At 54.6% G+C, this 23,812-nt stretch overlaps 4 protein-coding genes across 5 annotated transcripts; 1 reads left to right on the plus strand and 3 right to left on the minus strand.

The window, feature by feature from the left end:
• The first annotated feature begins 832 nt into the window (after positions 1-832).
• On the plus strand, positions 833-7,719 carry Rps6kb2 (ribosomal protein S6 kinase B2). The gene is made up of 15 exons (XM_052712779.1): positions 833-1,025; positions 1,321-1,361; positions 1,459-1,579; positions 1,828-1,896; positions 3,595-3,742; positions 5,060-5,117; positions 5,192-5,292; positions 5,429-5,519; positions 5,602-5,692; positions 5,808-5,915; positions 6,433-6,495; positions 6,606-6,683; positions 6,773-6,880; positions 6,972-7,084; positions 7,295-7,719. The coding sequence occupies exons 1-15, from the start codon at positions 948-950 to the stop codon at positions 7,482-7,484; spliced, it is 1,458 nt and encodes a 485-aa protein (XP_052568739.1). The 5' UTR covers positions 833-947; the 3' UTR covers positions 7,485-7,719.
• An 80-nt stretch (positions 7,720-7,799) lies between these two features.
• On the minus strand, positions 7,800-10,734 carry Ptprcap (protein tyrosine phosphatase receptor type C associated protein). The gene is made up of 2 exons (XM_052712793.1): positions 9,739-10,734; positions 7,800-8,615 (listed from the first exon to the last, which is right to left on the minus strand). Exons 1-2 carry the CDS (start codon positions 9,739-9,741, stop codon positions 8,010-8,012), a joined length of 609 nt encoding a protein of 202 aa, XP_052568753.1. The 5' UTR covers positions 9,742-10,734; the 3' UTR covers positions 7,800-8,009.
• Positions 10,735-10,858: 124 nt separating this feature from the next.
• On the minus strand, positions 10,859-16,496 carry Coro1b (coronin 1B). Of its 2 annotated transcripts, none has more exons than XM_052712774.1 (11): positions 16,369-16,496; positions 15,522-15,724; positions 15,070-15,192; positions 14,846-14,975; positions 14,480-14,661; positions 14,275-14,394; positions 13,591-13,695; positions 13,363-13,508; positions 12,551-12,608; positions 11,404-11,667; positions 10,859-11,297 (listed from the first exon to the last, which is right to left on the minus strand). In XM_052712774.1, exons 2-11 carry the CDS (start codon positions 15,720-15,722, stop codon positions 11,172-11,174), a joined length of 1,455 nt encoding a protein of 484 aa, XP_052568734.1. In that variant the 5' UTR covers positions 15,723-15,724; positions 16,369-16,496; the 3' UTR covers positions 10,859-11,171. The 2 variants fall into 2 exon arrangements, with proteins under 2 accessions (XP_052568734.1, XP_052568735.1); XM_052712775.1 differs by having other exon boundaries at positions 16,362-16,476.
• Positions 16,497-16,739: 243 nt separating this feature from the next.
• On the minus strand, positions 16,740-23,788 carry Gpr152 (G protein-coupled receptor 152). Its single transcript, XM_052712773.1, has one exon. The coding sequence runs from the start codon at positions 23,265-23,267 to the stop codon at positions 21,660-21,662; it is 1,608 nt and encodes a 535-aa protein (XP_052568733.1). The 5' UTR covers positions 23,268-23,788; the 3' UTR covers positions 16,740-21,659.
• Positions 23,789-23,812: the final 24 nt, after the last annotated feature.

Raw genomic sequence — 23,812 nt, forward strand, 5'->3', positions numbered from 1 at the left:
CCCCCGCCCCCCAATCATCTCGATAGGTCTTCTTCATCTTTTCTTTTTTTTATATATATTTACAATTTATTCCTCTGAGATAATATGGCCAACAGTCACAAATCTGCATAAACATGAGGTGCTGTTCTTCATCTTTTCAACCATATTCTTTTGGTTTGGTTTTTTGAGATAGGATTTCACTGTGTAGCCCTGGCTGTCCTGGAACTCGCTCTATAGACCAGGCTGACCTCGAACTCAGAGATTCGCAGCCTCTGCCTCCCGAGTGCTGGGATTAAAGGCCACCACCGCCCGGTCTTTCAAACATATTCTATTAAAGTACCTATTCTGAACCAGGCAGCAGGAATACTTAATATGCTTAAGTTCATAAAAGCCCATATTTAGGTGTGCTGAGTCCTTCAGAACGGGAGCCTGGTAACAAAGCCGAGGCAATCACCCAGCAAATGTCAGACGTGCAGGGTCTAAGAGCTTCAGGGCGATTTGTGCGGAGCGTCCCTAATACAGTCGAACAAACAAACTTGCCTGGCAGCTCACAGTTCCAAAAAGGGGTGACGATTTGCCGTTCAAACTCAAACCTGAATGCACCTGTGATTCTGCCCATTCAATCTCGAATTTGCCCCAGAGCCAAAACGGGAGGCTCTGCGTTGCTCGTGTCGGGTGCGAACACAGAAAAGCCCTATTAGAAAGAGGTGGTCTGGTAAAGTCGGTTCATAAGGCTGCAGGATGAGTGGTCCAGATCGCTGGAACTACAACTCCCGAGAGGCTTTGCGACAGCCGCCATCTTTCCTTCCCACCTGGCTAAAGGGCTTACCGGAGAGTGGGCGAAGCTACTTTGCGTCAGTAGCGCGCGCAGCTGCCGTCGCGGAGAGATAACGCAGATCCCAAGCCTGGGACTGTCAGTCAGAGCTCCGCCTGGTCCCGGCCAAGGGGCCCGCGGGGCCGGCGGAGCTATGGCCGCCGTGTTTGATATAGACTTGGAGACCGAGGAAGGCAGCGAGGGCGAGGGCGAACCAGAGTTCAGCCCTGCGGTGAGTGTTTCCCGCCGGGCGCGATTGGACCCGGGAGCCCAGCCAGTTAACCAAAGGCACGGCACTCCCTACTCTGAGTGAGCTCTGACCCCCTACAAACCCCGATTCTTCCCAGATCCATTCCCAGCCCCTGGACCCGACCTTCCCTTTTCTATCCTTGGTCTCACTTCCCCAACCTTTCCCCATCCCTGCTCTCTCCTACCCTTGTCCTTTCCCATGGGACAAGCAGTTCAGTCTGGGTTGGGAGGAGATATTCTGGCACCTCCCATGGTTCTTACCCCTCGGTTTCTCACAGGAGGTGTGTCCCCTTGGCGAGTTGAGGGCTGCTGGCCTGGAGTGAGTGAGGGTCTTTCTGGGGGATGGGGGCACGGAGTAGGGGATGGGACTTGGGGTACACTGGAACCTTGTCCTCATTAACTTACTGTGTCTTTAGGACGGTGGGACACTATGAGGAGGTGGAGCTGACAGAGAGCAGCGTGAACCTGAGCCCCGAACGCATCGGCCCCCACTGCTTTGAGCTTCTGAGTGTGCTGGGCAAGGGGGGCTATGGCAAGGTACTAGCACCCCTTCCCCTTGTGGTGACCTCAGCTCTAGCCTGAGGCAGCATACCATCCCTCACACCCAAAAGGCTGGAAACCTGAGGGAGGGAAGGGCAGATCCTCTCAATATCTGATAGAGATCTTTACTGCTCCACCCTTGAGCTGAGCTTAGGCCTTTTGGTCCCAGTACTAGAGCTTTAGGGTGGGGCTCCTTGAAAATAGGATGGGTGAGGGAAGTTGATCCTGTCTCCCCTGCCCTACAGGTGTTCCAGGTGAGAAAAGTGCAAGGCACCAACTTGGGCAAAATATATGCCATGAAAGTCTTGAGAAAGGTGAGTCATTTGCTCAGCCAGCAAATATTGAGTAGCTACCACCCCCAGCAACCTGTGTCAGGAAAGACAGCTGTGAGTATGATGGAGACAGTCCCTGTCCTGGCACTTGCTGGCTTAGTGTCTTCTGTCACATATACTGTTTCGTAGTAGTTCTTAAGGCAACTTGCCTGCTAGGGGACATGGGAAGTTTTGATTGTCAGGACTAGTTGGGGGAGTGCTGTTGACAATCAGTGACTAGAAGGCAGAGGTGCAGATAAACAGGAACCCACAACAAGGAATCGTCAGGCTTGGTGTGTCAGTAGTGTCAAGTTCAGCTGAATTTGGAGGATACACCTGTAGTCTTGAAGGGATGAAGCAGGAAGAGGATCTGAGTTGTTCTAGGACAGCCTGGGCTACATAATGATACCTTGTCTTGAATAACAAAGTGTCAGGGTTGAGAAACTCAGAGGATAAACCAGTTCCTGAAAAGGTTTACTGCTCACAGCAGCAGAATTTCAGAGAAATTCAAGTGACAAAAGATGGCAGAAGGGTCATGGCTGAGAAGCAAGAAAAAGACAGATGTGGTATGGGGCGGGGGGCAGGGGGGCAGACTATAACTAACTAAGGATCTTTCACAAAGTCTAATCATCTTAAACTAACTGGGGGCAGGCATCAGGTGATTTATACATGTATAGAGGCCAGAGGAGAGTATAGGGTTCCCTACTTTATCATTTTCTTATCTTATGTGACAGGGTCTCTCACTGGTGGCCAGCAAGCCCCAGTGATCTTTCTCTCTCCACCCCGCACAGTGCTGAGGTTACAGGCACACACACACACACTCGCAGCCATCCTTGGCTTTTTATGTGGGTACTTGGGGATTTGAACTCAGATCTCCTTGCTTGCATAGCATGCACTTTCAACTTCTGAGTCTTGTTCCCAGTCCTCCAATCATCTTTGTCCTGACCAGGTCTTGTGGAGGGCAACTGGAGAAGCCTCTAGAAAAAGGGCTCAGTGTGATCATGTTCTACCATTGGCACCCTGATTCTGTTGGTGGATTACTGATAGGAAGATCGCTGGGTGTCCATGGTCTACACAGACCTAGAGTCTAGATGTTTATATGACCAAGTTGTGTTTCAATTTATTTTTGGTTTTTTTTTTTTTTTTTTTTTTTTTTTTTTTTTTTTTTTTTTTTGGTTTTTTGAGACAGGGTTTCTCTGTGTAGCTTTGCGCCTTTTCCTGGATCTCGCTCTGTAGACCAGGCTGGCCTCGAACTCACAAAGATCCACCTGCCTCTGCCTCCCGAGTGCTGGGATTAAAGGCGTGCGCCACCACCGCCCGGCTCAATTTATTTTTGAAACAAGAGTCATGAAACAAGTGGTGCATGCCTTTAATTCCAGCACTTGAGAGGCAGAGGCAGGCGGATCTCTGTGAGTTCAAGGCCAGCTTGGTCTACAGAGTGAGATCCAGGATTAGGTCCAGGATAGATAAGCACCAAAGCTACACAGAGAAACCCTGTCTCGGAAAAACAAACAAACAAACAAAAAAGCCCAAACAAACAAACAAGAGTCTTGACTTGTATTCTTGTACTTACTAGAACGCTAGCTCCCCTTTTGCATGGTTGAATATTAGGGTTGAGCAGTCTACAAGACAATCAAACCACAGAGCGAAAAGGAAAGCACTCTGGGTACCTCACCTTCTAAGCCACTCCTGTATCTCTAGGCCAAGATTGTACGCAATGCCAAGGACACAGCACATACCCGGGCTGAGCGGAACATTCTAGAATCCGTGAAGCATCCCTTCATTGTGGAACTGGCCTACGCTTTCCAGACAGGTGGCAAACTCTACCTCATCCTGGAGTGCCTCAGTGGTAGGTGTGTGGGCTAGGCTGAGTAGTGGGTGGCAGGGGGCCAGCCTGGGAAACGCGGGGGAATTAGGGAGTCCTGAAAGAGACGGTTGTAGAGGACGGCTAGGAGGCTCACACACCATGCCTGGCCATGTCCATCTGTCTGTCCCTTCATTTGTTCATTCATTCAGCAAACATCCATCCAGTGCCTAGTGTTTGTGGGGTGTGTGGGGCTGCTGGAAGTTTGTGTTGATGTCCAGAGGGAAATTTCATCCAGTTTTGCTACCTTTTCTGACTGTTCCCTGTGTGCCAGACACCCAGGTCCCTATCTAACTGCATCTTGAAAGTCTCATGAATAGTTACTGTTTCTATAAGATCTATTTTTTAAATTTTTTGGTTTTTTTTGAGACAGGGTCTGCTTATGTGTAGCCCTGGCCTGCCTGGAACTCACTATGTAGACCATGCTGGCCCTGAACTCAGGAGATTCACCTTGAATTCAGATCCTCAAACTCGGGAGATATGCCTGTCTCTGCGTGCTGAGTGCTGGAGTTAAAAACATGTGCCACTACACCTACTTGTTTTGTCTTTTTGAGACAGGGTCTCACTATATAGCACTGGCTGGCCTGGAACTTACCACACAGAACTCAAAGACACCCCCTGCCCCTGTCTGGGATTAAAAGCGTGTGCCGCCACACCCGGCAGGTCTGTTTCTAAACTAGCTTTGAGGGTCTAGCTCACCTGGCTTCTTGTATGTCCTCCACTGATTGCAAGTGTCATCTTCCTCGAGCATGCTTCTCTAACTACCCAAACAAAGCCTTGGCCTTTTTGGTCACGCCACTGCTTACCAGGGGTGATTGAGGCCCACGCTTTCTACCTGCTTCGCCACTACTTGCTGAGCCCTACAAGCTTCTACGTGCATGCTCGGTATCCCTCTTCACTCTATCAGCACCCTGAAAGCCACACCTTCACTGCCCTTTTTCCATCATTGTGTTGAGATTAGCTTCCTATGGCCTCTACCACGAGGCTCTGTGGTGAAGTTCTCAGAGCTCTTACCTGGAATCCTAGAGCAGTGTGCGAATGTCTGTTTCCCCATTAGACTGAGCATCCTGAGGGCAATGGCTGGGTCTCCTCAACTCTGCCCCAGCTTCACCCAGCACAGGGCCAGGCACCGAGTGAGTAGGCGACGGTAGATGTTTGCTGATTGAATTGAGTCCCCACGGCAGCTCTGGGAGGCAGGTAGGGTGGGATCTACAAGTCCCATTTTTCTCTAGAAGAAACTGACACTCAGACAGCAACGGGCTGGGTCTGAGTCTACGGCTGCTAATGTGCTTTGTGTCGCAGGTGGTGAGCTCTTCACACATCTTGAGCGAGAAGGCATCTTCTTGGAAGACACAGCCTGGTGGGTCTCTGGGGGTGCTTGTCCTTGCCTTCACCCCACCTTTGCCCTGCCTTTACCTTGTCCTGTCTCTGCAGCTTCTACCTGGCTGAGATCACACTGGCCCTGGGCCATCTCCATTCCCAAGGCATCATCTACCGGGATCTCAAGCCTGAGAACATCATGCTCAATAGCCAGGGTGAGCATATTGCGTGCATGCATGCATACACACACATCTCCTGTCTTGGTGGGTCTGCAGGGCAGGACTGAGGAGCCCACAAGTAGATCTAGGCCATATTTTATCCCATGTCATCCCTTTTAACAATCTTCCTCAGGCCACATCAAACTGACAGACTTTGGACTCTGCAAAGAGTCCATTCATGAGGGTGCTATCACTCACACCTTCTGTGGCACCATTGAGTACATGTAAGTAGCACCTGGCTGGTCCTGGGTCTGAGAGACTAACCAGAGAGGCCCTGCCCTTACTGACAGTTCACCTGCCTCCCAGGGCCCCAGAGATTCTAGTGCGCAGTGGCCACAACCGGGCAGTGGACTGGTGGAGCTTGGGGGCCCTGATGTACGACATGCTCACTGGATCGGCAAGTCCAGCTCCTTGGGAGGAGGGTGGGTGTTGGGGAGAACCCCCCCTTCCAGGCTGGGGCAGGACTGGGTGGGAAGACCCCCTAGGCTGCTCTCACCTTCTGCCTCTTCCAGCCGCCCTTCACCGCAGAGAACCGAAAGAAAACTATGGATAAAATCATGAAAGGGAAGCTGGTGCTGCCCCCCTACCTCACCCCGGATGCTCGGGATCTTGCCAAAAAGGTGGGGCTCCCTCTTGTCTAGGGACAGGCTCCCATCTCTTTCCCCTAAACTCTGTCAGCAATTCTGTACATATGCTTGACTGTCCCTAGGCCCCAGGGAAGGCCAGGCCCCCCATCCTGTGCAGTTTGCCTTTTGGAATGATAGGAATGCTTTGGGGTTTGAGACCCTGAGTTCAGGCCTGGACTCTGAGAGCCTGAGCAGTCCTGGGTCTGTGTCTTCATCAGCAGGGTATTCTTATAAACTAGCCCTGTTCCATCAGAAATGCCGGCACCAGCCTCTTAAGCGGGGAGGAGAGTCACATCGATCCTAAGCCCTCTAAAGAGATGGCCATGAGCAGGAGTTTGCCAAGGCTTCATGAAGAGGGCACTCAGCCAAGCTCTGAAACTATTGAGGATTCAGTGAGCAGAGCCCGTATTCCAGAGCCTATACCTAGTTTCTGCTTGCCTTCTCCCCATTCTGGAGGCTGGGCACATACCATCAATTGCTCCCTACCCTCAGCTTTTCTCTGCTTCTGCAGTTTCTGAAGCGGAATCCTGTTCAACGAATTGGGGGTGGCCCAGGAGATGCTGCTGAGGTGCAGGTAAGTCTGGGATTATCGTAAGGAGTTGGGGCCAGAGAATGAAGTAGGCTACCACAGGGAGCTAGGCAAGGTGAATCACTGACATATTCCTGGGCACCCTCTACCCTCAGAGGCACCCCTTCTTCCGGCACATCAATTGGGATGACCTCTTGGCCCGCCGTGTGGACCCTCCCTTCAGACCGAGTCTGGTGAGTGTCTGGGGGTCCTTTTGGCTCCATGGCAGGTGGAGACCCTGCACTTTGGATCCCCCTAACTCGCCACATGGATCTTCCCACAGCAGTCAGAAGAGGATGTGAGTCAGTTTGATACACGCTTCACACGGCAGACGCCGGTAGATAGTCCTGACGACACAGCCCTCAGCGAGAGCGCCAACCAAGCCTTCCTGGTGAGGGCCTGGGGCTGCTGGGGACCAGAGCAGGGGTTATAGCTAGGGGCTGGAAATGCTAAGCATTGCCTGCCCTGGCCTTTCCCCACAGGGCTTCACGTACGTGGCACCTTCTGTCCTGGACAGCATCAAGGAGGGCTTCTCTTTCCAGCCCAAACTGCGGTCCCCCAGGCGTCTTAACAGCAGTCCCCGCACCCCCATCAGGTACCCAGGGAGAGGGCAGGCATGTGGCTGGGGAGGGGCTCTCTAGCACAGACCAGTACCTTTGGGCTGCTCTGGCCAAGCTCTTCTATAGGGCTAGCCCATGGGACCCCTGTACATCTGTAACAGGGGTTGCTAAAGTGGCAGTTTGTGGACCTACTGCCAGTACCCTAAGCTTAGGAGGCTCTCACTCTGCTTTGGTTTCTCCTGCAGCCCCCTCAAGTTCTCTCCCTTTGAGGGGTTCCGGCCCAGCCCTGGCCCGCCAGAGCCCATGGAGCCATCTCTACCTCCACTCCTGCCACCACCGTCACCACCACCACCCACAAGCACTGCCCCTCTTCCCATCCGGCCTCCCTCAGGGACCAAGAAATCCAAGAAGGGCCGCGGGCGCCCAGGGCGCTAAGAGACTGGAGCAGGAGGGCAGCGCTGGTGCTGGTTCCTGCCGGCTGTGAGAACCTGGCTGCCTCCAAGCTGGCTAGATTTGGGAGAGGACAGTATCTTTTGCGGGGTGGTTGAGCCCTACAATCATGTACATGGAAGGCTGCAGCTTGCAGCCACTGGCAGCGGTTCCCAGTGCCCATTCCATCAGAAGGGACTTCACCGTGTCCTTATAGAAGGAATTAAAGGACTGAATCATGGCAGAGTGGCTTTCGATGGACTCTAGGACACAAGAATGGCCCGTTTAGGGAGAGGAGGGGACGCTAAAGGACTACAGATCTCAGGACTTGAGAAGTTTTATTTTCAGTGTCTGCCCGGTGTGTGTGTGTGTGTGGAGGGGCACACTCTGGGAAACTGGTCGGGTGGCAGTCTGAGAAGCTGCAGGTGAGGATGGGATGGTGAAGGTCCGGGGAAGCTTGTGTTTCATCAGGACAACATGGGAAGAGAGATAGTCAGGGGCTGGGGCAGGGACAGGCCCACAAGCTGGCTCCTACAGTGCGGTGACATGGAGGCCCTGGCCCCCTGCCTTCCTGGCACTGTCATCCCAGGCTGCACTGCCTGAAAAGGCATGCAGGTCACTCAGAAGGGCCTCAGCGCTGCTGCCTGAGCCCACAGGAACTTGAGAGCTGAGGTCCAGGCCCCCTTCACTGTCTGTGTCCTGTGCTTCTGGGCCCTGCTTTGCTTGAGCTCCTGCCTCACACCGCTGCTCCTCCTCCCGGGGACCAGCTTCCTCGGGGCCACCGTCCATCATGAAATCCTCTTCGGCATCCTGTTCGTCCTCTTGCTGCTCTGGTTCCTCTGGGGATCCCAGCTCAGTGCGGGCCCGAAGCCAGCGGCCTGCAGGGCTGGCCCAGAGCAGGCGGCGGGTGTGGCCCCACACCGCAGCACCCAGGCGAGCTGGGTGGTAGTAGCCCCCTGAGACACGGCTGAGGCGGCGCCAGGCCAAGGCCAGGGCAGTGACAAGCAGCAGTAGGAGCAGGAACAGCAGGACGATGGTGACAGCGCTGGAGCCCGCACCGTCCTCTGTGCCCACCCCGGAGGCCAAGGCCCCTGGCAGGGCCAACAGCACCCTCCATCGGAGGGGAGCAGGCAGAGCCTGTGGGAGACAGTAGGGAGGAGTTGTTACCCATGAGCCCAGCCATCTCTCATCTCTGACATGGTCCTTAGTTGCCTCAGGCAAAACAGGGACAGTCAAGCAGAAAATCCCCAACCCTTATTTGGTCAAGGCCTTGCCCTACTGAGATCACTTCAACTCAACCCCGTAATCCACTTCTCATTGCCCCTGGCCTGCCGCCGCCTGAGGCCTGTGCACTGGCTGGCCCTCTGTTCAGAGGCTGTGCTCTCACAGCCTCAAGGCCACCTGCTTGCCATGGCCTAGGCCTTGCTGATGAGGCCCTACCAGACCTCTCTACTACCTGGTCTGACTCAGGTCCCTTAATTACTCTTTTCCCACCAAATCTCAGCAAAGAAAAATCTATTACCTATTCTGTTGCCTTTCCCACCAGAATAAGCTCCTGGATGATGGGGTTGGAGGAGTGGCGGCACCCAGAACCATGGTGGCACAGATGCCCAATGGGCATTAGCTGGGTGTGGTAAATGGCCTGCCTGGGCAGTGGAGGGAGCTGAAGGGCATGAGAGGCAGGTGGCTCTCTGGAGGCCATGATGGAAATATCTAGACCAACTCAGAGGATGGCTGGTCCTAGGATGGGGGTCTTTGAAGCCCCTCCTCCCAACCACGGGGCTGCCCCAACTGCAGGGTTTCCGTTCAGCTCCCCATTCTGCCCTGGCGGGCCTCAGGCATGCAGGGCCACGACTCAGTTTGGGGTAGCATGTGTAGCTATCAGAGGAAGCCTGCGGTTGGAACAGAGCAGGTGGGGGGTGTGGTAGCAGGGGTGGGGGAGGGGTGCTGGGTACAAGCCTCCCTAGCACACCAGGCTCCACGGAAGGAGTTATACCCAAACTCAGCTCATGAAGGGACCAGATGAGGGATTATCCCGAGGGTCTCAGAGTAAGGCTAGACCTAGAGTGAGGTACTGCAGGACCTGCCCTGAATTCCAGAGAGCCCAGCTCTGAGGTGAAGGCTAGGTTTCACCCCATGTTAGTCCTGGGCCTTGCTACCCCAGGTCTCTTGTGACGGGACCCTTCCTTAGCTCCTGAAACCTCAATAATCCATCTCCAGCCCACTGTGCCCCAAGAACCCAGAGGGCTCCACAGCTTACCATTGATCCGATGGCCTTTGCGTAGGCACCCACCTCTGACTCTGGCTGTGTTGAGTGAGAAGTGAGCCCCGGTGCTCTCAAGTATACTAACTAGTGTAGAAGTTACTGGCACTTCCGTTTCCTGCCAGAAACACCCCACCCACTCTTGCCTATCACAGGACCCTTATGGGGTCTCGGCCTCTCAGGATCACCCAGACCCATACCAAATCTTCCCAGGCCTCTCTAGGTGAGGTTGTGGCCACAGGATCTGTGACCACAACTCCAAAGAGAGGAAGTGTGCATCTAACTCAAAGCAGGACATCCACCTACGTACTATGGAGCTCTGGCTGGCTTGGAACTCAAGGAGATCCTTCTGTTTCTATCTCTGGAATGCTGGGACTAAAAGGTGTGTACCTGGCTAGCCTTTAAAAAACAAAACAAGGGCTGGAGAGATGGCTCAGGTGTTAAGAGCGCCGACTCTTCCAGAGGACCCAGAGTTCAATTCCCAGCACCCACATGGCAGCTCACACCTGTCTCTAACTCCAGTTTCAGGGGACCCCAACACCCATGGCAAAAACACAAATGCACATAGAAATAAAATATATTTAAAAAAAAAAAAAAAGAGGCAGAGGCAAGCAGATCTCTGAGCTCAAGGCCAGCCTGGTCTACAAAGCAAATTCCACGACAAGCCAGAGCTGTTACACAGACAAACCTTGTCTCCAAAAACCAAAAAACTAAGCCAGGCAGTGGTGGAGCACGCCTTTAATCCCAGCACTCTGGAGTTAGAGGCAAGTAAACCTCCGAGTTCCAGGCCACCTTGGTCTAGAGTGAGTTCCAGAATGGCCAGGGCTCCACACAGGGAACGTGTCTCAAACAAAAGCCAACTGTGTGCACGTGTGGGCATAGAAGGGGGTTAGCTACCTCTCTACCGTGGGTTCCAGGGATCGAATTCAGGCCATCAGGCTTGCTTAGCGAGTCGTTTTGTCTACTAACCCATCTCTCACACCCATCCCTAGCCTTTTTGCCTCAGTTTCTCTGCATGGTGAAATTCAGGTACGCAGGGGCTACTTCCCACATAGTTTGCAGCTTCCCTTCCTGGTAGCATCCCACCCCCTGACCCTCCACGGCAGCAGGTCAAACCTGGCTTTAGAAAGAGCATTTTATTTAGAATGAAAATATAGAACCATCTCTGCTTTCTCTGAGGAGGGGGCAGTGGGCTGGGCAGGTTGAGAAGATGGTCCCTTGAAGTACTTGGGAGTTTGCCTTGGTACAAAAATCTTCCAAAAGCCGGGTGGTACTTCCCACCCGGGCCCCAGGCTGTGGAGAGGTGCAAACTGGTCACGACCTGCCCAAGAGGCACTGAGCACAAACTGGTGCGGCCTGGCCACAGAAGCTAGGTGAGAAGGGGTGGAGGAGGAGGGGGAAGCAGTGTCGGGAGCAGGTCCCTGGCGGTCCTATGTATCCCCATTCTCCATGCGGCCCAGCTGCTCCTCCAGGCGGCTGATACGCTCCCCCTGTTCCTTGACCAGCACCCGAAGCGCCCGAAGCTCTTTCATCACCTCTTCCAGTTTCCCAGATTCCTGCAAGGACATATGGAAGTCAGAGGCCACCAACCACAACTCACCCCTATGGTAGCGGCCTGAGGCCCAGCCAACTGGGCAGCACCCCCAAATGTAGGACACATACACCAGCCCCGGCAAAGATGCCACTGGGAACATCAGTAATTGTGGTGGCTGTGGAGGGTCCAGGGCGGCTGGAACTGGCAGGCCGGCTGTCCGAGAGCACATTTCGCCGGTTGACCTTCAGATCCCGCTGTTTACTGGGCACATAGGCTTCCCGTAGTGAGATCAGGATCGGATCAGCATCCTGCCCGCTCACCCAATCCTCTGCCTCAAGAGCAGCCTCAGGTCCGGCTGTATCAGGGTACAGATCATCCTGGAAGAGGTCAGACTGCGCACCAGGTAGGGGAGGTCAGAATCAGTTGAGGGCCCTACCAGGGGTCTCACATCTGGTCTCTGAGTGGCTGCATCCTCCACATCCTCCTGACTTGTACTCTTTTGTTTGCTTGTTTTTGTTTTTTTGGGACAAGGTTCCTCTGTGTAGCTCTGGCTGTCCCGGAACTCACTCTGTAGACCAGGCTGGCCTCAAACTCACAGAGATCCACCTGCCTCTGCCTCCCGAGTGCTGGGATTAAAGGTGTGCACCACCACCACCCTGCCTGACCTGTACTCTATCAACCCATCCTCCAAAGGCCTGATCCCCAGGGACCTTCCGAGTTCAAATTTCCCTTTTCACTTTCTTTTTGAATGTTCCCACTGAAGTCTTGCCTGATCTTCCTTGGCACAACCCTTGCTGGCACCCTTTCCAGCAGACCACAAGGGCCAGTTATATGGCTTTGTGAGTCCTGTGAGCCACATCTGTGCCCCTCAGATGGTCTGTGGGCTTTGTTCCAGGGCATGCCTGGCACACTACGTCTGTGAACAGCAACTGGAGGACAGTGGGAATGTGTTCCAGGCTCCTGGCTGGGCATCTGGGGCCAAGCCGTATGTGGCCAGGCCCCTCCCAGTGAGATTCATGGCCAGGGCCCCTGTCCTTCTAGCCCCATCCCCCACAGAGCACCATCCCAAACCGACTGTTGGTCCTTCCTCCTATGGGAGGCCCTCTCTCCCTGGCACCCTGCTCTTATGTGCCTAGCCTCTGTCACCGCAGGGCCTCAGCTTAACCTGTGTCATCCCTCCACCTCATTTACCGGCCTCTCCCATTGCCCTGGTGTGGCCCTTGTGCGAGGGAAGAGTGGGTGGACGGGTGGGTGGACGGGTCACAGCAGCCTCACCTTTCTTGGCACAGTCATGACTATGGGCTCACACTTGCGCTCATGCAGCTTGTAGAACCTGGAAAAGGGAGGAGAGCCATGGTGGAATCCCCTGCAGCTCTCTAGTTTCCTCACCTGGACATTTCCACATGCTGGCCTGAGACACCCGCCCAGTACGTGACTTGTGCTTGTGGCCTCCCTATCTCAAGGGTTCCTCTAGAGTGACCCTAGGCAACTTTGTGATTGTGATTTTTCTTTTCTTTTTTCTTTTTCTGGAGACAGGGTCTCATTGTGTAGCCTTAGAAGTCTGAAACATCCTTGCTTCAAACTCATGGAGATCAGCCTGCCTCTGCAGGAATCTGGGATTAAAGGCCTGTGCTAGTCCCTTTATTTTCTGAACTCATTACAGAGCTAAGGATGACTACGCACTTCTCCCAGCTCCACCTCCTGAGTAAATTACAGGGATGTGCCGGATTCTGTGTTACAGGGCTGTGGCGGAGCCCTGGGCTTTGTGTTAGGCAGTCCACCAACTGAGCAACATTGCCAGCCCTTTCCTTGGTTTTTGTTTGAGACAGGGTCTTGCTATACAGCTCAGACTAACCTTGAACTTACTATGTGGCCCAGGCTGGCCTCTGTACTTGCAGACCTTCTAACTCCCAAATGTTGGGGTAACAGGTATATGGCACCATGCCCAATTTAGCCTCCACAATCTGAACTCTTACTGTGGATGCTGATGACCTGGCCTTGCTCAGCCTGATCCCCCCACCCTCCATCCTGGCTGGGTCCTCAAATAAACTCTGCCTATAGACAGCTGCCTCAGAGGACCTTCTTACCGGGCAATTTCACACTTGCTGACCTCCAAGCCCCTCTTAGGCATGCTACCCATACCCCTCTGGGGTTCTTTGCTGGTGAATGTATTCAGGAAGTGGATGTAGGGGGGCTCATTTGTGATCTCAAAGTACCGGATGCTGGAGTCACCCTGTGGGAGTAAGGAAGTTCAGCACTTGACCAGACCCCTTCCCTGCCTCTCAGCCCCAGTCTGCTGCCCCACCGAGCCTTACCTTGCCACAAACATAGACCACACTGGTGTCTGGGTCATAGAAGGGCAGCAGAGCCCCATTGCTTGAATCCAGCTCCTGCAGGGCCATGGGTTCCTCAAGGTTTTCCTAAGCACATGGGGGACAATTGGGCCAAATCAGAATCTTCTCATTCCAAACACTCCAGGACTGGCCTCAGTCAGTCTCACACAGCAGGAGGCAGCAACACTCCCCAACATGCTAATGGTTTTCTCCATTACCAGGTCCCACTCTCCCAGCCTTCTCCAGGTCTTAAGACTATTCCCAAACAGATAGGCAAGTGCTGAGAAAGTCTGGTTACAGGAAGGCCGAGGGGCCAGATGGTACCAGCCCAGGCCTCAAAGGGCCTGGGAGTTCACTTTGCCGAGAGATGGAGCGTAGCAGGGCAGGGACTGGGGGCTCCCAGGAGGAGGGTACCTTTATGGTTTGTGCAAGCAGAGAGAAGAATGTGCGAGGCACTGGAGGAGTGTCAGGGAGAGCCAGAGAGCTGGAGACAGGGAAGGGAGGGGCTGGGAAGGTCCTGAAGTCTCAAGGGCCAGGCTGAGGATCTAAGCAGTGCAGGCTTCTCCTCCATGCTGATCTCTGTCTGCCTGGCCCAGGAGGAGGATCCTAGGGTGAGGCCCAGGTCTCAAGCCTGCCTGCCTGCCTTAGGCTGGCTACATCACTCACTGGGTCCCAGAGTGCCAGTTGCCGTTCACTCATGCGGCTGAAACCGGTGGTGAACACCTTGCCATCGGCCAGAAAGATGGCCCGCATGGGCCGGGCCCCTTCATGAGCCTTCTCCCGCTCCTGTAGGACGGACAGGTAGTCAGTGCAGTGCAGATGAAGACCCTCAGCCTATACACTGCCATCCTTGCCCTCCGGGGATACCTACTGCCACCAGGGTGCCCCGCCTGGGATCGATGATGCGGACACTCTTGTCCTTGCAAGCTGAGCAGAAGAGGCTCCCATTGCGATTCCAGCTCACGTTGTAGATGAGGTCAGGGTGCAGGCTGTCTAGGCGGTACAGCTCCTCGGCAGTGCCCACATTCCAGATGAGCACCACATTGTCACAACCTGGTGGGCAAGCGACCATCAGCTCTGCCAGGCCCAGGCACGTAGCTGTGGGGCCATCAGCCCGCTAGCCCCACTCTGCCCACTCCTCTGGCACGAAACTGGGTCTCCCTCTTTGTAGGTCTCAGTTTCCCCATCTGTTAGCTCGGCCTGTGAGAAGTACGAAGGGGCAGGGAGCGGTGCAGACCTGCACTGAGAAGCACGTTTCGGGCTGTGGGGTGCCAGGTGATGATGCCCACACGCTTGGTGTGCCCCTCAAGCACCACCACTGGCTCAGTCAGAGGGGAGGTCAGCCCATTCTCTGGAATCTGCCATACCTGTGGTGCGGAGAGGGAGGATGGGCTCAGGCCTGCCCCGCTGCCAGCATCCATCAGCCACACCCCGAGACCCTCATTTGCGTCCTAGGCTCACCATGACGGTGCAGTCCTCTGAGCCACTGGCAATGACTTCATCATTGTGGGGACACCAGTCAATGTCCAGAACAGGTCCCGTGTGCCCACACACTGTCGGGTAGGCCTTGTCAATACGGCCTGTCTGTAGGCATTAAGGTGCAGTCAGAGAACCAAAAGCCCCGGTGCCCATTCCTCCCAGCATCTGTGACCCCTCCACGGTGTAAGCATGATGTGACGACCCTGGTTCCTGGCGGCCCAGATGTGAGTCTGTGCAGGAAATGCCTGCAGCCTCCTATCCAGACTTGGTGCAATAAATACTTCTACTTGCACCAACACCTTCTGGGCAGTAAATCTGGATTATGACTTATCCAGCCGTAGCCACGGGCCAAGAAATGGCATGAACTGCCCTGCCCACAGGTGTGGCCAGCATGTCCTCATTCCCCCTCTCTACCCTGACCCACGGAGGCCCACCTTGCTTAGAGGGAGCACCATAAATGCACCCCCACCACTGGCTTCCACTATCACCGCCAGGAACTTGGGGTTGACCGCGCAGAAGGTACTGTCCCAGGTCACCCGGGACACTCGAATGTCCTCATAGCACTGGTCATTCTTGACTGGCTGTCCGAACACATGCCGGAATTTGCTCTGTCGCACCACTTTGCGGAAGGACATGTCTGCAGGGCAGAGACACCTGGATCAGTTCTGGCCCTCCAAAGAGACACACAGAGCCATGCCACCAAGGAATTGGTCACGATGACACTGGGAGTTCCAGTTTCCCCAGTTACAGAATGGGTTTGTAGGTGAAGACCAACAGACTCTTCTCCCCCAAGCCCGTCCGTGGCTCTGGGGTGTGTGTGTTTGTATGCTGCTGAAAGGAAGACAGAGCTTAGATCTTCTGTAGCTTGGTTCCAAGCAGCTTTACATGACAAGAGTTTGGAGGCTGGGTGATGGGAAGAAAGAAGAGGCAGCAAAAGGGGCTTGGTCTTCCTACTAGGCCTCAGCTGAGTCCCAGGCAATATGCAAAGAGTGCAGGAAGTCTGGCCTAGGGACCCTGGCAGAACAGGGGTCGCGAGGATGCTGCCAGGTCCTCAAAGTAGCCTCGGAGCACGGTCCAAGGAGAACCAGGGACCCAACTTCCAAAGGTTCCTGCCCAGGAAAGGAGAGATGGGCGACTTGCGGGGGGGGGGGGGGGGGGGGGGGTTGGGAATGAGGGTGGGGCGCCGCGGAGGGAACGCGCTCTTCGGGACCACGCCCCCCGCCCCAGGCCCACGTCTGCGCCCCTATTTCGGCCCTGCAGCTCTCATCGCTCACCGCTCACCGCTCGCCAGGGGCGCCGGGGACTGCGGCGGCGACCTCGGGCGGCTCCGGATCCCGGCCTCTGGGAAGCAGGAAGCGGGAATCAGGAAGTGACAGAGGAGTGGGGCGGGGGCGGGGCAGGTCACGCGCAGAAGGCGGGGGTTTGTCATGCCCCGCCCACGGGGCGAGGCCTGGCCGCTCGGCCCTCAGCCAGCAGCGTTGCACCGGGCGGAGCTGGTAGGAACTGCCGCACAGGTGCACAGGTACAGCCTAGGAGTCTCCTGGGGAAGAGTGAAACTTGCCCTCCGATTTCCCTACCCAGTGCTGCTGGCCAGGATCCTCTCGCTCCGCCTCCAACATTTTCACGTGTTTTTTGTTTTGTGTTTGAGACAGGATCCTACTATGCACACTTGGCTGGCCTCGAACTGGCACAGAACTCAAAAGATCTGCCTACCTGCGTTTGCCTCCCAAGTGCCGCGATTAAAGGCATGTGCCACCACACCCAGCCATAGGTGCCAGTTTCAAGATTGGGAGTGCATGATGTCAGTCGACTATATAAATGGAAGTCCATCATCCATCCTGAAGGACATCCGTGGCTCCTGCTTGGGCTTAGTAAAAATCGATGTAGAAGATGACTTGTGGATCTCGCGCGCCTTCCTTCCTTTCTTCCGTCTCTTCAGAGCCTGGATTTGCCTCCTCAGATTCACCTTATCTTGTCTCATCCTGGAGGCCTTAGGTGCCCCCTTAGGACCCACAAGGTAGCATTCCTTCCTCTGTGCCCACCTCCCTGGGTGAGCAGTGGTGATGGGCGGATGTCTTTCCCAGAAAGAGAACAGGGATATGGGAGGAGGCAAGAGCAGAGGTAAGAAGTGCTTCTGTTTAGCAGGCACCAAGCCCCCCACTGTGTGTGGGAGGGTAGGTGGGCTTGTGTCCCTTTTCAGTGTTCACCACACTCTGAAGAAACAGGCAGAGAGCGGACAAGCGCTTGATTGAGGCCTCCCAGCTGGGATTCAGTCTTCGTTTGTTGTTTCCAAAGACTTTGGATTTCTCACTGTTCATAAACCCTGGACCCAGGCAGGCAGGAGTGTGGCTTGACTGGGTAGCAGGGGTTCTGCAGGAAGCCCACCCACATCAGGCCAGGTGGCTACTGTTCCATATTCCCCCACTCCTACATCACCCCACTTCAAATAAAATCCACAGTTCCCATGTTCCTCTCCTAGAATTCCTGTCTGACCCCTGCCCCGCATCCCAGGGCACCCACCACTATCCTCAGCATGTGTCCTAATGACACCAGACCTCCACTCCCACCTCAGGCTAGCACATTCTGTCCCCTTTCTCTTCTGGAAGCTCTTCTTGGCCTTGAGAAGGCCTCATCCTTCAATGACTCCAGGGCCCTGCTCAAGTGTCACCTCCCCTGAGGGCCCTTTTGGGCTCCCCTCTCACCCTGTGACTGTCTGGTTTTCCTTATTCCCATTTGTTGCTCTTAGTCCCAGATGCTACACTGTGTAATTAGTTGGCACTCTGCTAAGATGCCTGTCAGCAAACAAAAGACAAGGACTTTGTCACGACCCTCCCTGTCCTTCCGGTGCCCAGAAGGAGACCCCACCCAGCACCCAGCTTAAAACCACTTGGTCCTGGATGAATAAATGAGCAGTAGGCCTGAATATAGAATTGTGAAATATTCATATTCACAGTCCTCAGAACCAACATCTGGTTCCTTTGTGGGGGGGGGTGGGTGGAACACAGGGATCTCACCTGGAGGAAGGAGTCCCCCAGAAGGCAACAAGTCCCCTGGGGTGTATTCCCTGAGCTGGATGCTGGAGACTCAGGTCTCCATCTTCTCTAACACAAACCTGTTGTGTGGGCCACTAGGAAGGAAAACTGCTCTTTATCCTGTCAACTTCCCAGGGTGCAGCTCTTCCTTCTGAGGAGCAATTCTCCCGTATGGGTGAGACTCCCTTAGGGACCTTGGAAGTGGGGCTGGCTCGCTCCCTAAGAGGTAGCGCTTGTGGGTGGGTCACAGTTGGTGGCAGGGAAGTTTTTTTCTCTGACCTGATGTTGAGGAGGCTTTGGGACCCCTGTCAGGAGAAGGGAGAGGGTCGCTGCGGAGTGCCCCAAGGGAGACAGAAATCCAGGCTCTGCCTGCCCTTGGAGACTGTGAACTCCAGCAAATGGGCAGGGACAAGAGGAAGGTAAACCTTCCTGTGGAGGAGGCACCATGGCAGTGTAAGAAGATGGATAATGGGTGCCCAGGCTACCTGCCAGGAGGGCTCTGACCTAGGCCTCGTTTGGTCTCAGGGTGTCCATTAGCATATCAAATTAATGGCTGTCGGTGATTGAAGACTTACTCTCTACCAAAGAGCCAAGCAGAGAGGCCAGTCATTATAATACCTGTTTTACAAATGGGCAAAGCAAGTCCCAAAAAGTCTAAGAGCTTTGCTGAAGGCCACACAGTGAATGAATGGTGGAGCCAGAGCCCAACAACCCATAGAGACACTCTGATCCCAAAACATGTGTCTCCAAAATGGAAGGCTGCTCAGAAAGCTATCTGGTAAATGATCTTTAAGTATTTGTTAGAGCCGGGTGGTGGTGGCACATGCCTTTAGGCAGAGGCTGGCAGATCTCTGGAGTTGGAGGCCAGCCTGGTCCACAAAATGAGTTCCAGGACAGCCAGGACTACACACAGAGAAACCCTGTCTCAAAAAACCAAATGTATATATAATTTGTTAGAGGAATTAATTCAACAAATACTTCAGAAACATCTCTCCCACTGGCTTTGTTGCCTGTGGTGGTTTGAATAAGAACGGCCCCCATAGGCTCATATATTTGAACGCTTAGGTCACCAGGGAGAGAAACTCTGGGATTAGAAGGATTAGGAGGTGTGGCCTTGTTGGAGTAGATATGGTCTTGTTGGAGAAAGTGTGTCACTGGGGTGGGCTTTGAGGTTTAAAAAGCCCATCTAGGCCAAGTTCACTCTCTGACTAAGGTCAGGATGTAGCTCTCAACTACTTCTCCAGCACCTACCTGCTGCCATGCTTCCTGCCATGATGATCGCGGACTAAGCCTCTGAAACCGCAAGCAAGCTCCATGTACCTTTGGTACCTGTCCTGGACCTCGCTCTGTAGACCAGGCTGGCCTCGAACCCACAGAGATCCGCCTGCCTCTGCCTCCCGAGTGCTGGGATTAAAGACGTGCGCCACCACCGCCCGGCTCCCAATTACTTTCTTTTCTAGAGTTGCCTTGGTCATAGTGTCTCTTCATAGCCATAGAACAGTGACTAAGACGGTACCTGTCACCCCATCAGGCTACCATTATACTTGGAAACTGCCATGGCCACTCTGTGGCCTTCTCATGTGTGTCCCCCATACTTGTAATCACCAGCAAGAGAACATAACATCCATTATTCGCAGTGCTGGTAACTGAGCCTAGGGCTTTGAATGTTTTAGGCAAGCACCCTACTATTGAGTCATATTTCTAGCCCCTCCTTTTTTTCTTTTCTTTAGATTTATTTAATTTAACTTATATGTGTATCTGTTTGCATGTGTATATGTGCACACGTATGTACAGGTGCCCATGGAAACCAGAGGGGGCACTGGATTCCCTACAGCTGGAGTTTCATGTGTGTAAGTTGCCACATGCGGGTGTTGAGAACCAACTTTGGTCCTTTACAAGAATATTCTATGCTTTTAGCTGCTGAGCCATCTCTCCGGTCCCACCAGCCCTTGCTTTTTTGACCCAGAGTCTCACTATGTAGCCCAGGCTGACCCTGAACTTATGCGACTCCTGCCCTGGCATCCAGAGTGCTAGGATTACAGGAGTTAGCCATACCCAGCCCATTACCCTCATCTCACAGACCAGAAAATTGACATTAAGAAGGAGTTTGCAATAAACATGTAGATCTGACTGCACGCCTCCCAGCTGCCTGTAGAGCCTGCTACCGTGCCTTTTTATGATGCAAGTTTCCCAGGCAAAAGCTTCACCTAAACTACCCCTGTCATGGACACCTGCTGCTGAGCCACTCATGAATGGGAAAGGATGGTGGGGGGAAGGGAGGGAGACCTGATCTGAGAGCACAAGAGGCTGAGAGGAGAACCCTTGTTTGGGTGAAGAGGGGGTGGTTGGAGGGAAGTGTGTGGGAAACAATTTTCAGCACTTCCTGTTTTGTTTTTCCCTTGCAGCGTCTGCAGCCGGAGGGGAAGAACTGGCTCAGCCCTTTGACTTCCAGAGCTTTTGCCCTTCCTGGGACCATGGTGCCCAGGGCTCTCCGCCTTTGGGCAGCCTCCTGTCTGTGTCCTGGGGTTCACATTCCAGCACACTCTGCACCTTCCCCAGATCCTGTCCGACCCTCCCTGAGGGCTGGCGGCAGGTGACATTAGTAGTTCAGCTCTTGAGTGGAGTCGGACCTCGAAGATTCCTGAGTCTCCCACCCTCAAGAGGTGGCTTGTCTGCAACCTCTCAGGTGCTCCAGGCAGATGGTGGCGCTGTCCTCCTGCCCTCCAGTCCCAGCCCCTGAAGGGCCATTTTTGTATGTCAGGGAAGGGAAAGGTCAGGGAAGGAAAAGGTCTGCTCCGGGAGTTTCACTGTGGGCCTGGCTCCTGCAGGTGCCACACTCACTTTCTCATTTAATCCTCAAATGCCCCTCAAAGCATGCCCAGTTACCAAGCCAGGGTGTGGCAGAGCTGGATTTGAATCCAGGCTTGGCTGCTCCTCACTTTTGTCTGGTTGCACCTTGCTAGGGAAATCCTGTCCCAGGCTCTGTGTGCTGGGGGCAGGTGAATGTCTCAGACAGCTTGGCTACGCTGGGCCAGCTGGCTCTTGCTTTAGGCTGGACGCCTCCCCTCTCTACTGGAACTTTTCTATTTGGTGCCCAAGCCAGAGAACCAGACAGGAATGGGGAAAGTGAGGGAAGGGTTAGAGGGCCATCAGATCAAGCCCAGAGGAAGTACCCCCTGCTGTCTTCCTCCACCAGGATGGAGGCAATAAGGGGGAAAGCATGGACTGGGGGCCCTGGGGGCACTGGGGGCTAGAACCCAGCAGGACCATCCTCAGCGGCTCAAGGATGTTGGGTGGCTGTGTGTTTGGGGTAGGAATGGGAAAGCCGGGTGAGACCAGGGAGGCGACACTCACAGCGCGCTGCCTGGGACTTTTGGCTTACTGGTTTCACTTCTCCCCAGCCCTCCTGGCGGCAGGCTCAAGGGAATCAATGGGGGTTTTCCTGCTGCGTTTCTTTGTGCTGCCACCTCTCTGCCTAGCTGCTTCATTGGCTCTCTCTGACTCTCCTACTGCCCTGGCAGGCCTGGGCGTCCCGGTCACTCAAGTAGGGCCGGTGCTGGGGGCCTCTTTTGGCGGGACACTGCCGGGGCTTTCTTCCTCAGGAACAGCTGGTCTGTCTAGGTTCTCAGGGGCCCCAGGAGTGGGATCTGGGGATGGGCTGGGGGACCTTTCCTCACCAGGATTAGAGGCTGACTCAACCCCACAGGCAGGGGCCTGGGCCTCCGTGCTTGACTGTGGCTGGGCCACAGGATCCAACTGTGGCTGGGTCAAGGAGTCCACTTGAGTCTCCACCACAGAATTTGACTGTGGTTGGGCTGAAGGGTTCACTTGAGGTTGAGCCATGGGATCCAACTGTGACTGGGTAAAAGGGTTCACTGCAAGTTGAACTACAGGATCCAGGGGTGGCTGGATCAGGGAGTCCACCTCAGGCTGGACCACAGAATCTGACTGTGGCTGGACTGAGGGGCTCACCTCAGGCTGGGCCACAGACTCTGACTGTGGCTGGACTGAGGGGCTCACCTCAGGCTGGACCACAGAATCTGACTGTGGCTGGACAGAGGGATTCCTCTGAGGCTGGACCAAGGGATCCAACCGTGACTGGCCTTCAGCTGTTGGTTCTGGCAGAGTCAAGCCCACAGAGGCCACCTGGGTCTGTGGTTCGGCTGGTGTGAAGCTACCAGGCCGTTCCTCACAGGCAGCAGCCGCAAAGGACGAGAGCACGGCACGCAGCAGGGCCCGGAGATCAGCACTGGCTGCCAGGCACAGGAAAGGGCTCAGGCAGCTGTTGAGCAGGATCAGGTAGTCAGAATAGACCAGGGCTTCCCAGAGCAGGTACCCAGGGTACACATCCCATAAGAAAGCCAGATAGAGCAACTGTGCCAGCTGGTAGGGCAGCCTCAGAACAACATAGGCTGACAGAATCGTTTTGGCCACACGGGCAAAGCCGTGGCAGGCCGTAGGCCTAGGCTGGTGCCCACAACAGGTCCTGCAGGCAGTGGCTTGGGTAAGCACGTGGCAGACCAGCAGCAAGAGGAAGGGCAGGAAGCCCCCCAAGATCTCAAGCATCCTCAGAGGCAGCTCCTCGCTGTCCCAGAAGTCCAGGCAGATGACCAGGTCGTACCACCAGACAGCAGCCTCGGGGAAGACCAACCAGGGCACACTGAAGAGTGTGGCCAGCACCCAGACCCCAGAGCACACCCAGAGGGGCAGGCGGGCTGGGCGGCGCCCCGGGTACCAGCGTGGGCACAGCGCCAGCAAGCATCGGTCCAGGCTGAGGGCTGTCAATAGGAAGAGGCCTGAGGAGTAGGACACACCCCACAGGAAGTAGTAGAAGCGGCAGGCGGCCGTGCCCAACGGCCAGTGCCCTCCATGCTGGATCTCCAGGATTTGGAAAGTCGCTGCTGCCAGGAACAAGAAGTCAGAGAGGGCCAGGCTGAGCAGGAGCAGGGCCAGTCTCGTGCCAGCCCCATGCCGGGCCTGCGAGCCAGCCAGCCATGCCATCAGCCCATTGGCTGGCAGTCCCAGCAGCAGTAAGGCTATCAGGAAGACTGTGTCCCAGCTGCCCTGAGGGTAGTAGTCCTCGTCATCGAGCTCTGTGCGGGGACCGTGGCCAGCAGCGTCCAGGTTGGCTTCCATGGCAGTGTCCATTCTGGGTCCTCAGAGTAGCGCTGGACATGGAGTGCCAGTCTGCTGAATCAACAAATGTGTGATGGCTTGGTATGAGAGAGAGACGGTGCTGTGCACCTCAGGCCAGTCACTGTTCCTCTCTGGGCCAGTGATTAGCCTGTGCCAGGCTCTTAAATAGATAACCTCATGTGGTCCCCTTGGAGTCAATTTTACCAGTCCACTAACTCTGTGACTTGGTGAAGGTTACAGATATGGTCAGCAGCTCAAACTAGACTTAACCATCTTGCCACATGGAATCCACGTGCCTAAGTGGACTAAACCAGAGGATTTCAAGTTTATTGTGGAGACTGTTAAATATTGTCTTGAGACAGGGTCTTGCTGTGGAACCCTGGCTGGCCTGGCACTTACTGTGTCGATCAGGATTGCCTTAAACTTGAGGCAATCCTTCTGTCTTAGTCTTTTAAATGCTGGGCTTACCAATATGTACCACCATGCCAGCTTTGAGTCTTTAGTTTGTTTTCTTTTCTTTCTTTCTTTCTTTCTTTTTTTTTTTTTTTCGAGACAGG

Source organism: Peromyscus californicus, unplaced genomic scaffold (assembly GCF_007827085.1).
Source record: "Peromyscus californicus insignis strain IS unplaced genomic scaffold, ASM782708v3 Scaffold_4__1_contigs__length_199733344, whole genome shotgun sequence".
NCBI lineage: Eukaryota > Metazoa > Chordata > Mammalia > Rodentia > Cricetidae > Peromyscus > Peromyscus californicus.

Excerpts from the sequence above, each read along its gene's own strand:
- Rps6kb2 (XM_052712779.1), top strand. The coding sequence starts at position 948 with ATGGCCGCCGTGTTTGATATAGACTTGGAGACCGAGGAAGGCAGCGAG. Across the intron at positions 1,897-3,594 it reads CCATGAAAGTCTTGAGAAAG|GCCAAGATTGTACGCAATGC; the intron begins GTGAGTCATTTG and ends CTGTATCTCTAG. Across the intron at positions 5,916-6,432 it reads CTCGGGATCTTGCCAAAAAG|TTTCTGAAGCGGAATCCTGT; the intron begins GTGGGGCTCCCT and ends CTGCTTCTGCAG.
- Coro1b (XM_052712774.1), bottom strand. The coding sequence starts at position 15,722 with ATGTCCTTCCGCAAAGTGGTGCGACAGAGCAAATTCCGGCATGTGTTC. Across the intron at positions 15,193-15,521 it reads TGGTGCTCCCTCTAAGCAAG|ACAGGCCGTATTGACAAGGC; the intron begins GTGGGCCTCCGT and ends TAATGCCTACAG. Across the intron at positions 14,976-15,069 it reads CAGAGGACTGCACCGTCATG|GTATGGCAGATTCCAGAGAA; the intron begins GTGAGCCTAGGA and ends TCCGCACCACAG.
- Gpr152 (XM_052712773.1), bottom strand. The coding sequence starts at position 23,267 with ATGGACACTGCCATGGAAGCCAACCTGGACGCTGCTGGCCACGGTCCC.